The sequence below is a fragment of the Notechis scutatus genome, chromosome Z (assembly GCF_049901735.1).
Source record: "Notechis scutatus isolate UNSWTSFEM ecotype Mainland chromosome Z, rNotScu1.2, whole genome shotgun sequence".
In the NCBI taxonomy this organism is placed as follows: domain Eukaryota; kingdom Metazoa; phylum Chordata; class Lepidosauria; order Squamata; family Elapidae; genus Notechis; species Notechis scutatus.
The window spans coordinates 46,454,094-46,466,476 of record NC_142025.1 but is presented as its reverse complement, the minus strand read 5'-3'; the positions used below and the strand labels follow the sequence as shown (position 1 = coordinate 46,466,476).

At 42.8% G+C, this 12,383-nt stretch overlaps 1 protein-coding gene across 3 annotated transcripts in view; it reads right to left on the bottom strand.

Moving 5' to 3' along the window:
* Positions 1–12,383, bottom strand: part of NEBL (nebulette) — a 172,530-nt gene that overhangs the window by 51,865 nt on the left and 108,282 nt on the right. Inside the window, exons 6-7 of one of the 3 annotated variants that reach the window (XM_087948325.1) lie at positions 2,614–2,715; positions 1,355–1,456 (exon numbers count right to left, since the gene is read on the bottom strand). The exons of the other annotated variants lie outside the window; for them this stretch is intronic. Coding sequence (XP_087804451.1) covers positions 1,355–1,456; positions 2,614–2,715 — 204 coding nt within the window. The remainder of the gene's footprint in view (positions 1–1,354; positions 1,457–2,613; positions 2,716–12,383) is intronic. 3 annotated transcript variants of the gene reach the window in all.

The window sequence follows — 12,383 nt, the reverse complement described above, 5'->3', positions numbered from 1 at the left end:
ACAGTGGGATTTTCTGAATAAAACCTTATTAAACTGTAAAAAGAAATGGAAAATACAAGTTAACTGCATTCAACCATTGTATATGATAATAAATTATGTTTTAATTATTTAACTTGCATATCAGAGGTGGTATTCAGCAGGTTCTGACCAGTTCTGGAGAACCGGTAGTGGAAATTCTGAGTAGTTCAGAGAACCACCAAATACCACCTCTGACTGGAGATTTTACAGTATTCTTCCCCTGCCAGGCCCACCAAGCCATGCCCACAGAACTGGTAGTAAAAAAATTTGAATCCTACCTCTATTGCATATGATCATACAAAAAATCTTCACTTTTTCCTGATTAACTATTTTCTTTTCTAAAAAGTTTATTGTTCCTACCTCAAGCTAATTTCTGCAACACTGTCTTATTAGAGATGGCTTTTAGATATGTTGCAAGTTTTGTTCCTATATTCCTGAGCCACAAACCACATTGACTCAGAATTATGGATTTGAAGTTAATATACTTGGAGAGCAACAGCTAGAAAGACTGCTATTGTTTAATTGCCCGTTTACAAGATCAGAACTTAGCTAACTTCTTGCTAACTATCCTAAACATACTCTGTCTACTACATGATATAATCCATTTGTCACTTTACTAAATTTGGGCCTAGATTTCTGGCTGATCAAGATTCAATAAGAAATAGTAACTATGCATAACATTTAAACAATCGAACATCTGTCCCATAGTAGTCATAGCCACTTTTAATTATATTCTTTTCAACACTCCCCCAACCACACTGGTTTCTCTCTGATAAAAAAAGATTCTAGAGATCTAGAGAATTAAGTTGTTTCCAGAAAACCATCTAGCATTTAACTGTAAATATTATTTTACGTCAATTTTCTGATTTGAAGAATCCTTCATACTGGATTTAGTGTTATTTGGTGTCATATAACATGATACAAAGTCAAGTCACCTTTTTTTAGATTAATGGCCATATTGAGCTGTAGTATGTGCTTTCATCTCTACTGAAAATGTTCCTTGTTTTCAATACAATTTAAAAAAAATATTTGCAATAACAAAATTTATTACTATGAACACAACCTAGCATACCACATGCTATGTGGAGAACATCAAAATATTATAATCCGATCACCTTCTGCAACAAAACTGACATTTATTATCCATTTGTGAGCTGCTGCTATTGTTTCCTCAGTAGTGGCAGTTATATGCATTTTTTCACAACACAATTTTAAAATGTTACTGAAGTCTTATTCTTCATGCATTTTTTTAAAAATTACAACTTAAAAAGAAAACATTGGTTTTATGTTTGGGAAAAACATGTTTCTGTTGAATGTAAAATTCATCAAACCTTACTTGACTTGACAACTTGGATACTTTCTGAGCGTGGTTAAAGTCTAGTCTTCCAAGTACAGTTGGCTCTCTGCTCATTTCTTTTTTTTCTTTTGTATATTCAGCCTTCAAAAAAAATGTAGGTATATTAATACTCATCAGCATTTAACTTGGCTGGGGAAAAGACAAAACAGGATTTACTCAAAGAACTCTATATAAATATTAAAAGATGGACAAGAAAAAGCAAAAAAAATAACCTATTTTTTATATGTAATTCATATATATTGGAAAAAAACCTAGTGCATTTCTAAAAAAAAATATTGAATACTTTCTTATTAACTCTCACTTAATCAGATAAAAATAAGAATTTGCTTTTGAAATTTCTTTCAGTGTAAATGAAACAGTGAAATCTTCATGCAGAACAACCCTTCTATTTTATCATGAAAAGTTTTGAAAAGACATCTAGCACTGGATTTGAATGACCTTTAACAAAATAATTCCCTCTCTACTAGACTATTGACTCTTTGGAGAACATAATATCAAAAACAAGCCAGCAATAGACAATAGAAAAATGTTCTGTGGAGCTTTTTCAGCATGGAAATAGCAGATAGTCAAGGAGATGCTATTATGAGGAAAGATAAAACAGCAACACCAGTGGCACTTTCAAGAGTAAAGTAAGTTCAGAAATACCACCAACAGAAATTAGAAAGAGATCCTCAAACATAAAAATAAAGTAGGACAAAAAGAAATTATTTTGTGGAAGAAAAACATTTCTAATAAATTGAACTACAAATCATAATACGATATTAAAAACACAAACAAGATCTTGCAGAATTAATGACTGTTTGATGCTATGTTAATCAGTGGTATATATAAACCTAAGATAAGGTGAGTCAATGAATGAATCTGTAAGAAAATTTAGGAAATTATGAACATAATATTTTTAAAATGGTCAATTAAGCAAATTAGGAAGCAATATTCAATGTTCTGTATTAATAAATGTTTTATTTTCAGACATGTAACTGTTCAAAACATTGTATAAATATTGGAAGTTTACTATTTTAAAGATACTATCAAGAAGGAAAGATATGTTGGAACAAATATTTTGAGTGTCTAAAACAAAATACATTATTGATATTAGTCCACTTTCACATCGTATCATCATCAATGTGAATGTAAGTCTAGAGTTTCAGTTACTAAGTACAATTACCATAGTTAATCTGTACCCAATGCAAATGTGATAATTGCATGTTTTCAAAAAAAAATTATAAGAAATGTCATACATTGCTTATTAGCTTTGTTAGCTTTGTTGCCATCATTATATCTGGTCTATTGGAAACTTCAGTATATTTGTGATTATCCTGGAGATCTTTTTTATATGATACCTGTAAAATAAAATATTATGAATGTCTTTTGATAACCAGTTCTATTAGAAACATAATAATATACTAGCATAAAATGCTGTTTATTAACATTATTATATTATGCACAAGTAGGAAAAATAAGTGTTAATGTATGTGATAAAATAATACATCCATTTTAAAAACAATATGAAAATGCTGTATATTAAACACATTAGAATGCATTGTTGTTTGAGATGATAGCAAATATCATTTTATGACAATACTGAAACAGCTAAATTGGCTTCGCTTCAGGTTTCTAGGCATACTTCAAGGTGAGTGTGCTATCTTAATGCTCTGCATGTATTGTATGTAAGAATTTTAAAATATTTCTTTTTCAAGCCTCTTCACTGTGTAATACTTAGTAACTAGACAAGGCCTTAATGAGAACAAGACTCTAGAATTACCTGCCACTTCATTATCACTGTCATTTCAGCACTAGAAAAACACGGATAGTTTTCTGTCAAGTGCAAACAACCATATGTATGGAGTTCAAACAAAGTACTTTATTATGTTCCACCTAAAGTACAACAATCTCCCCAGTCTGCCAGTTCTCCCTTAGCAATAATTAAATAAGGCCCCAATGAATTCAGGGAGGATCAGTTCTGGCCCTTGTACAGTTACACAGTGACTCTAGACCAGTAATCCCCAACCTTTTTTATGCCGCGGCCCGGTACCGGCATCAGCTGGCCGCCGCCATCTTTTTGATGAAAAAGTGCTTCCGGTGAGCTTTCTACCCGGAAAGCTCACCGGAAGCACTTTTCATCAAAAAAGATGGCAGCACCCAGCAAACCAGCGGCCCGGTAGGACTTGTTCCACGGACCGGTACCGGTCCACGGACCGGTGGTTGGGGACCCCTGCTCTAGACCCATGATGGCGAACCTATGGCATGCATGCTAGAGGTAGCACACAAAGCCCTCTCTCTGAGTACGCAAGCTATTGCCCCAGCTCAGTTCCACCATGCATGCGTGCCTCCCGCCAGCCAGCTGGTCTTCATTTTCTGCTGTGCATGCACGGGGATGGGGCGCATGCGTGAGGGGGTGGAGCATACACGTAGGGGCCACATGCTCATGCACGGGGCACATTCATGGGAGACACAAGCACATTGCATTTTGGTGATGCACACGCACACGCTTTGGGCACTCAGTGCCAAAAAGGTTAGCCATTACTGCTCTAGATTAACTCCATGCTTCATTTCTTTCCCTACCAAGTTGGGTGATTCTCAACTTTTTAATTAAAAACAAATTCTCCCTCTTCTTATTTAGTCTATATTTCTATTAGTTTTATTTAATTTGATAACCATGTTGAATGCATTTTTATTTTTTTCTGTTTTCTTTTATTCTTCACTCACACATAGAAACAACTTATTAGATGCAAAACCAACTGTTTCAACAAAGATATATATCTCTGAACTATATTAATTTGTATTAGAGCTGTATTACGGCAAAATAAATAAATGGTTTTGAAGAAATTATTAAGATTTTATACAACCACCAGGGCAGAATATTTTTGCTATTCCACTTCTGCACAAGTTCTGGAAAAATACAGCTGCTTTAATGAACTAATTCAGTGCAAAATGAAATATTAACAATAATATTTAAGAAAATAAATAAAGCTTCTTCCAAAGAAAAGAATTACAGTGTCCAGTAGACTTTGGGTGGGGGAAGCAATCGCTGCTTGAAGTTTTAACTTTTAAAATAACTTCTAAAACTTCTTTAAAAAGATAAGATTAAAATAATGGCAAGTATTATTTATTAAATAAATAGTGTCCCATCCACTACAGGTGTACAAATTACTGAAGTAATTTCCTAGAATGAATCAGAAAGTAGGTCTAAGGCCCTGGAAATTAATAATAGTTCGCAAAAATTGATGAGATGAAATAAACACCATAAGGGAAGCAGGAGCAGAGTTCTTGAAGGGTGTTCATCTTCCATATAAATGGTGAATTAAAACAAAATATCTGGACTCCAATTAAGACTGAAACAATCAGGTATAGACCTAGAGATAAATGTCAATCTTATGGTAAAATATGTGGCAAATATTTATTTTATTGCTCTCCCATGACAGATTACTATTTATCTGTAATCTAAAGAAAAGAAAATAGTAACAGATTACTATTTATTTATTATAATTTACTATTTAGTAATTGAAATAAGGTAGTGTGGCTAATTTCCTAGAGACAAGATGGTAGAAAAATCATACAGTTATTATTTCATCAGATTTAGTACCCAATCTAGTTCAATATTTTCTACCGTGTTTCTCACATAATAAGGCCGGGCCTTTTTTTTTTTTGACCCCCGAAAAACTGGCTAGGCCGTCTTTTGGGGGTGACTTAATTCCCCCCTTGCATCCTCGGGTGGGCGGGCGGCGACAGCTTGGATGTTCGGGAGACCTTCCGCCACCGTTAATTTCCCTTCTCCCTTGCTGCCGTGGCGTTACAGCAACGCCGCGGGCGTTTGGCGCAGCCACGTGCAGCCAGTCAGGGCTCCTCCCTGCAACCGGAGCCCTGAGGAGACTGAGCCAGGCGCTCCTGTGGCCGCCTTCCCTTTGCCTTGAAGGTAAAGTGAATTATTTTAAAAACCTCCGCTCATCCTATCAGGGCCGTGCGAGCTGAGCAGAGCCGGGAAAGCAAGCCGCGGGTGTTTCCTGGTTCTGCCCAGCCCGTGCGACGACTCTGCTGCGCCCTGGCGGGATGAGCGGAGGTTTTTAAAATAATTCACTTTACCTTCGAAGGCAAGGAAGGCGGCGCACAGAGCGCCTGAAGCTAAGTATACCAACAACAAAAGGCAAATCCTCAAGGTGGGCTGGAGGGAGGTGGCTACGTGCCCCCGGGCTGCTTCAATGCAAGGTCCTGACTTGCAGCATCCTGCCGTTGCCGCCGCATCCTTTCGCTGCCGCCTCCTCCCTCTCCGACTGCGAAACTCGTGTGCTTCGCCAAACGCTCCGAGCGAGGCGAGCTCTTTCATACATAGAGAGGGAAAGATGCCGGCGTGCTCCGAGAGGCTGGTTCTTTTCTCTAGCCGAGGCTGACATCTGACTAAATCTCTATCCCGCTCCTTTATCCTCACGATGGGGTCGGCAGTGACGCTCTCTGGTGTGGCCACCTCAGCTTGCCAGCCTTGCCCCGCTATGAGACAATACTGTGACAGCCGCTGCTGCCGCACTCCTCTCTTTCCTCGCCTCTCCTCCCTTCGCCGGCAGGAGTGTGCGCGCCTGCTGCCACTGCCGCCGCTCCTGAGGCCATCTGGGGCGGGCAGGTGGGAAAGCAAGCAAGGTGGCTGCGCTGTCTCCTTTTTCCTCAGCGAAGCGCCGCCGCTTGCCGCCGCCACCTGCGATGGGCGAGGAGGCGGCAGAGGCACCCGAAATGTCACCAAGGCAACGAGTGCCTCCCGCCGGGCCCTCCGCTCATCCCGCCAGGGCCGTGGCAGAGCCGTGCGCGCTGGGCAGAACCAGGAAACACCCACGGCTTGCCTGCCACGGCCCTGGAGGCACTTCCTGTCAGCCTCGGCTAGAGAAAAGAGCCAGTCTCTCGGAGCACGCCGGCGTCTTTCCCTCTCTATGTATGAAAGAGCTCACCTCGCTCGGAGCGTTTGGCGAAGCACATGAGTTTCGCAGTCGGAGAGGGAGGAGGCGGCAGCGAAAAGGACGCGGCGGCAACGGCAGGATGCTGCAAGTCAGACCTTGCATTGAAGCAGCCCGGGGGCACGTAGCCACCTCCCTCCAGCCCACCTTGAGGATTTGCCTTTTGTTTTTGGTATACTTGAGCTTCAGGCAGCTCCTGTGGCCTTCCCTTTGCCTTCGAAGGTAAAGTGAATTATTTTAAAAACCTCCGCTCATCCCGCCAGGGCCGCGGCAGAGCCGCACGGGCTGGGCAGAACCAGGAAACACCCGCGGCTTGCTTTCCCGGCTCTGCTCAGCTCGCACGGCCCTGATAGGATGAGCGGAGGTTTTAAAATAATTCACTTTACCATCGAAGGCAAAGGAAGGCGGCCACAGGAGCGCCTGAAGCTAAGTGTCTCCTCAGGGCTCCGGTTGCAGGGAGGAGCCCTGACTGGCTGCACGTGGCTGTGCCAACGCCGCGGCATTGCTGTAACACTACGGCAGCAAGGGAGAAGGGAAATTAACGGTGGCGGAAGGTCTCCCGATATGAAGTGCTCCACCAACGCAGGCAGCACCATATCCGGGCATGCAACAAAGTACTTCCCTAACGGCAAGCCCCCGCCATTCCCCCATTTCGCATGTTTAATATGAGCCTTAATTTGGGGGAGGGGCTTAATTTGATTTTATGCCAATAAATCATGCTGTGGCTTCCTATTGGTGGAGGCCGTATTGTTGGAGAAACACGGTAGCTGTGAATTCTTACTCTTCCAGCACACGGGTAAAGATATATTTAAGTTGGAGGGAGACATGTATTTTTTAAAATATCTTTCATAGTGTGTATATTGCTATACCCCATTGAAAATACAGAGAACATGGAACAAAATAAAGACTGACAAAGAGTATGGATTTTCTAGTCGCTCAGTAAATATCACAAGGTTCAGGTCAGAATAACAACATGCTGTTATCAAATATTTTGGCCTACTATGAAAAGTGCCATCCTCTTAATCACTTAAAACATGGTACAAAATGTTCGCATATTGTATGAAAGGAACTGCCAAGAAATAAAAGATATATATCTTGCTAAGCAGTCAAACTCATACTCTTGTGCATTTTCATTGCTTGCTTTGAGTTGCAATCCATGGCATGACTAAAACTAGGCTCTATAATACATTCACTGATCCATCCATTGAATGTGAAGGTAATGCAAGCTTCAGAATCACCATCAGCAATTCTGATCTCATGGCCTAATTGTCTGGAATCACTGAAAGACGAAGACATAAAGAATACTTTAAAAGCTAACAAATACGGATGAAATATTTTATTGAATCAATCTCCCAGATTTTCTCTAAACAGGTATCTTCTTAGAAATCTTCCATATGTTTATCCCTACAATATTCCTGCAAAATTCTCTCTGATGAAAGAATAACTAGTTAAATATGATTAATTATCATATTCATAATTCATATGAATTATCTTGCAGCTGCAAAATAAGTATGCACATGCTAACAATGCTTAGGATGATACAACATAGATTATAGCCCTATATGGAAAAAGAGATACCAGATGTTCAAGATAACTTTTAAAAAGGTCAAAGAACACAAGACATTATTGTTGATAAAGACTAGATAACTGAAAAGGCCAAAGAGAAGTCCCTATATGTTTCACTGATTATGGAAATCCTTTGATCATGTAGATCATGTTGGACTATGGAATGTGGTTTTAAAAATGGGGACCTCAGAGCATGTTATTGTCTCTGGAAAATATGTCCTCTATATAGCCACATAAAGAAAGCCTCATCACAGATAGAACATGATGAAATAGGGCGTTTGGTACTTACCTGACACACCTGTTCTCCTTGAGCTGCGAAGAGCATACAGTAGTGGGAGGTGCTTCAGTCTCTGCTTATCTAGGCTGGGCTTAATTTGCGGAACACTCCTCCTCCTCCACGGGACTCCTCCCCAGCGTTCCCCAGTTTTGGTGAAGATGAGAGAAACAAACACCCTTGCACTTAATACTGTAAAAATTCATTGGCCGAAACAGGACCCCACCAGATGGAAGAGGGTGGGGCTGGATGCTCTTCACAGCTCAAGGAGAACGGGCGTGTCAGGTAAGTACCAAACGCCCTTTCTCCCACGAGCTGCTCAGAGCATCCAGTAGTGTGACATACCAAAGCTTGGCCTGTCCTATGGGAGGGACTCTGTCTGTCTTGGGATCCCCTCCTGGTCCCTGTTGCAGAACCCTTCTGCCAAAGGAGGCCTCGGCTGATACAAACACATCTATTTTATAATGCCTAATGAAAGGCGATGGAGAGGCCCAGGTTGCGGCATGACAGATGTCAATGATTGGTGCCTGCATGGCCCATGCTGCCGATGTTGTGGTGCTTCTTGTTGAATCAGCTGTTATGCCCCTGGACACCTGAAGTGCTTAAGTCTGATACGTTTTCGCTATTGTGGCTCGTAGCCAACGGCCTATTGTGGAGGATGAGAACTTGCATCCCTGATTGTTGGGCTGAAAAGACACAAATAAAGCCTCCGTTTTTCTAAAAGAGGCTGTGCGGTGAATATATATTCGTAACGCTCGCCTCACGTCCAGCTGATGCCATTGTTGTTCCAGCCCTTGGGATGGCCTGGGACAAAAATTAGGAAGTATCAGTTCTTATGCCCTGTGAATGGCTGAATTAACTTTGGGTATGAATGTAGGATCGGGATGAAGGACGACCCTGTCAGAATGGAAGACGCAAAGATCTTGTCTGATCAACAAGGCTGCCAGTTCCGAAATACAATGAGCGGAAGTGATCGCTACAAGAAAAACTACTTTATACATCAGAAATTGGAAACTTGACGATTGCAAAGGCTCGAAAGGGCACTTAGTGAGTGCAAGAAGGACCTTGTTAAGGTCCCAAGTGGGATAACGGTGAACCGTTGGCGGGTGTAAGTTTGTGGCTCCTCGAAGGAAACACTGTATGTGTGGATGATGGGAAAGAGATAGGAGACCTTCATAAGTGACTGACGCCAAGGCCGCCACTTGTCTTTTCAACATATTAGGTGATAATCCCCTGTCAAGCCCCTCTTGTAAGAACTCTAGGATCTGAGCCACAGATGGAGAAATGGGATCAATTTGAGACTTGGTACACCATTTGCAGAAACGTGGCATTGTAGATGCGAGTTGTTGAGGGGCGTCTGGCAGTTTGGATGGTGGCGATAACTCTGTTGGAAAACTTTTTACTCTTCAGACGACTCTGCTCAACCTCCAGACGGTCAGGTGCAACCATTGAGGGTCCGGATATTGAAGGGGTCCTTGGGTTAACAAGACCCTGCCTGGCAGAATTCTCCATGGTGGTGATACAGATAGACTGTAGAGGTCTGCAAATCACGACCGTCTGGGCCAATAGGGAGCTACCAGAAGCAGTTCTGCCCTCTCGTCGAGCAGCTTCTGGATGACCTTGGGGATCAGTGGAAGTGGCGGGAATGCGTACAGTAGCCCCAGGGGCCAATGGCAATGGAGCGCATTGAAATTCTCCGCTCCTTGTGAGGGGTACCTGGAAAGAAATCTCGGGAGCTGAGCATTGAGGGGAGGATGGATGTATCGTGGCCCTGCTTAGCCAATCTGCCTGTGTATTCGACAGTCCTGAAGTGTGTTCTGCTCTGATGGAAATTGTTCTCTGCCCAATGACACAAACGCTCTGCTTCTCGCATGAGATGTTTCGGCTGAGTTCCCCCCTGTTTGTTTACGTTGCGGTTGTGTTGTCGGTCAATATTAATATGTGTTGGTTGTGTACCTGTGGAAGGAAGCTGCGGAGAGCCAGGTGTACTGCTTGAAGCTCCAGCCAGTTTATGCTGTGCGATCGTTCTATGGAGGACCAGCGGCCTTGGGCTGTGAGCGATTGAAAGTGAGCTCCCCATCCAATCAGGCTGGCATCGGAGTTGATGGTAAGTCTGTGGGGCTCTTTGAATAGGCAACCTTTGTTTATGGCTGGTCTGGTCCACCAGAGGAGAGATATGAGGACCTGTGATGGAACTCTGACCTTGTATTTGGAGTTGCTTTGGCCAGATCGCTGGTACGGGAGCAGGAACCACTGGAAGGATCTAGTGTGGAGCCGGGCCCAAGGAATAATAGATATACATGAGATCATCTTGTCTAACAATTTTGATAGATCAGCTAGGGACACCATCCTATGAACCCTGACCTCCTTAACTAATTGATGAATGCTGTTTTGTCTATCTGGTGACAGGAAAACTTTGCCTTCCACTGTATCTATGACTGCCCCCAGATGGATTAATTGAGTCGAAGGTGTTAAATGACTCTTTTCCCAATTGATTGAAAACCTGTGTAGTTGTAGGGAGTGTAACCTGGTCTGAGTATCTATGACTGATTGATGAACAGAAGATGACAAAATTAAGATATCATTGAGGTAACACTGCAGTTGTATGGGGACACCCCGGAGATGAGCAGCGAGAGCTGCGAGAACCTTTGTGAAGGTCCTGGGGGCAGAGGCTAGTCCGAAGGGAAGAGCCACATATTCAAAATGGAGATTATTATAACAGAATCATAAAAATTTATAGTGGGAAGGCCGAATTGGAATATGTAAGTACGCCTCCGTCAGATCTATAGATGTAAGGACATCACCTTTTCTGATACCAAGTAAGATAGATTGTAGGGTGTGCATTTTAAATTTGCGATATACTAAAAATTGATTAAGGCGTTTCAAATCCAAGATTGCTCTCCACCCCCCCTGAACTTTTGGAAACAATGAAAAGATGTGAATAGAAACCTCGCCCTCGTTGGTCAGTAGCTACTGGTTGGATGGCTCATATGTCCAGTAGGTGCTGAATAGCTGTTTCCATAAGATTTCGTTTAACCAGATCTCTGGAAAGAGGGTATGACATAAAGAAGTCTGGGGGAGCGGATTGAAACTCCAGCGCGAGGCCGAATCTGATCATGTCTCTGACCCAGGAATCAGACTTTGAGGAGTCCCATTGGTCCACGAATAATTTAAGGCGGCCGCCAATGGGAGCCGGGTCCATGGGGTTATCTTGGACGCCAGAAAAATCTATTTCCCACTCCTCAGAAGGATTTCTTGGGTTGGCCACCCCTTCTGTTCCTATCCCCAAAGCCTGACCTCTCTGGCTGTTGCCCTGGTCAGAAAGGTGGGGGTCTCTGGTATTTGGTTGAGAACGGTCCCTAATAAAAGGGCCGAAAGGTTCCCCTCCAAAAGGACTGAGGGTTTCTCGGGTCTGACTTCCGAAAAAGGGAGGGTAAAATTTTCTTTTTGTTTCAAGTCTCAATGAGTAGCAGATCGAGGGAAGGGTCAAACAGTCTGTCTCCCACTAGAGGAGATGAAGCGAGATTGCATTTATGTTTAATATCTGCTTGCCAATTCTTTAACCATAGCAAGCGTCGTGCTGTGACATGTGAAGTGATGGCTCTGGCTGGAAATTTAACTGCATGAAAGGTTGTGTCAGCTGAGAATTCGGCGGCTGCTATAAGCTTTGCAATGTCTTGGTGTACTCTAGTGTTGGAATTGGGGACATGCTCCCGTAATAGCCGGAGCCATCTAAGGGAAGAACGGGTAAAGAAGGAAGAGGCCATGGCCGCTCTGATGGCTCATGCATCAGACTGATGGGCCCTGCGTAGGGCTAGCTTGGCCCATTTGTCCTCTGGCTTTAATGCCTCCAGCACTTCACTGGGAATGGAGGACGAGGACGCTAATCCCACAATGGGTTCATCTACCTCAGGAGTATTCAACAATTTTAAGAAATCTGGGGCCAAATTAAAGAATTTCCTGTCATAACCAGTGGGGGCCGGGTACACTGCTGCAGAAGCCCACTGTTTCTGTACCAGGTCTGCAAACATGTGAGAGACTGGAATCACGTCTGCCTCAACTACAGGTTGGGTGAAAATGAGATCCTCTGGTCCCTCGTCTGATGGAGTTGGAGTGGTAGAAGGGGCCAGCTTGTCCAGTCGCGCAGTATTTTTGGCCTTGAACAATAGAGATTTGAAAAGTTGTGGCCGGAACAAGCCTGTAAATACAGGTTGGTCGGGAACGAGGCCCT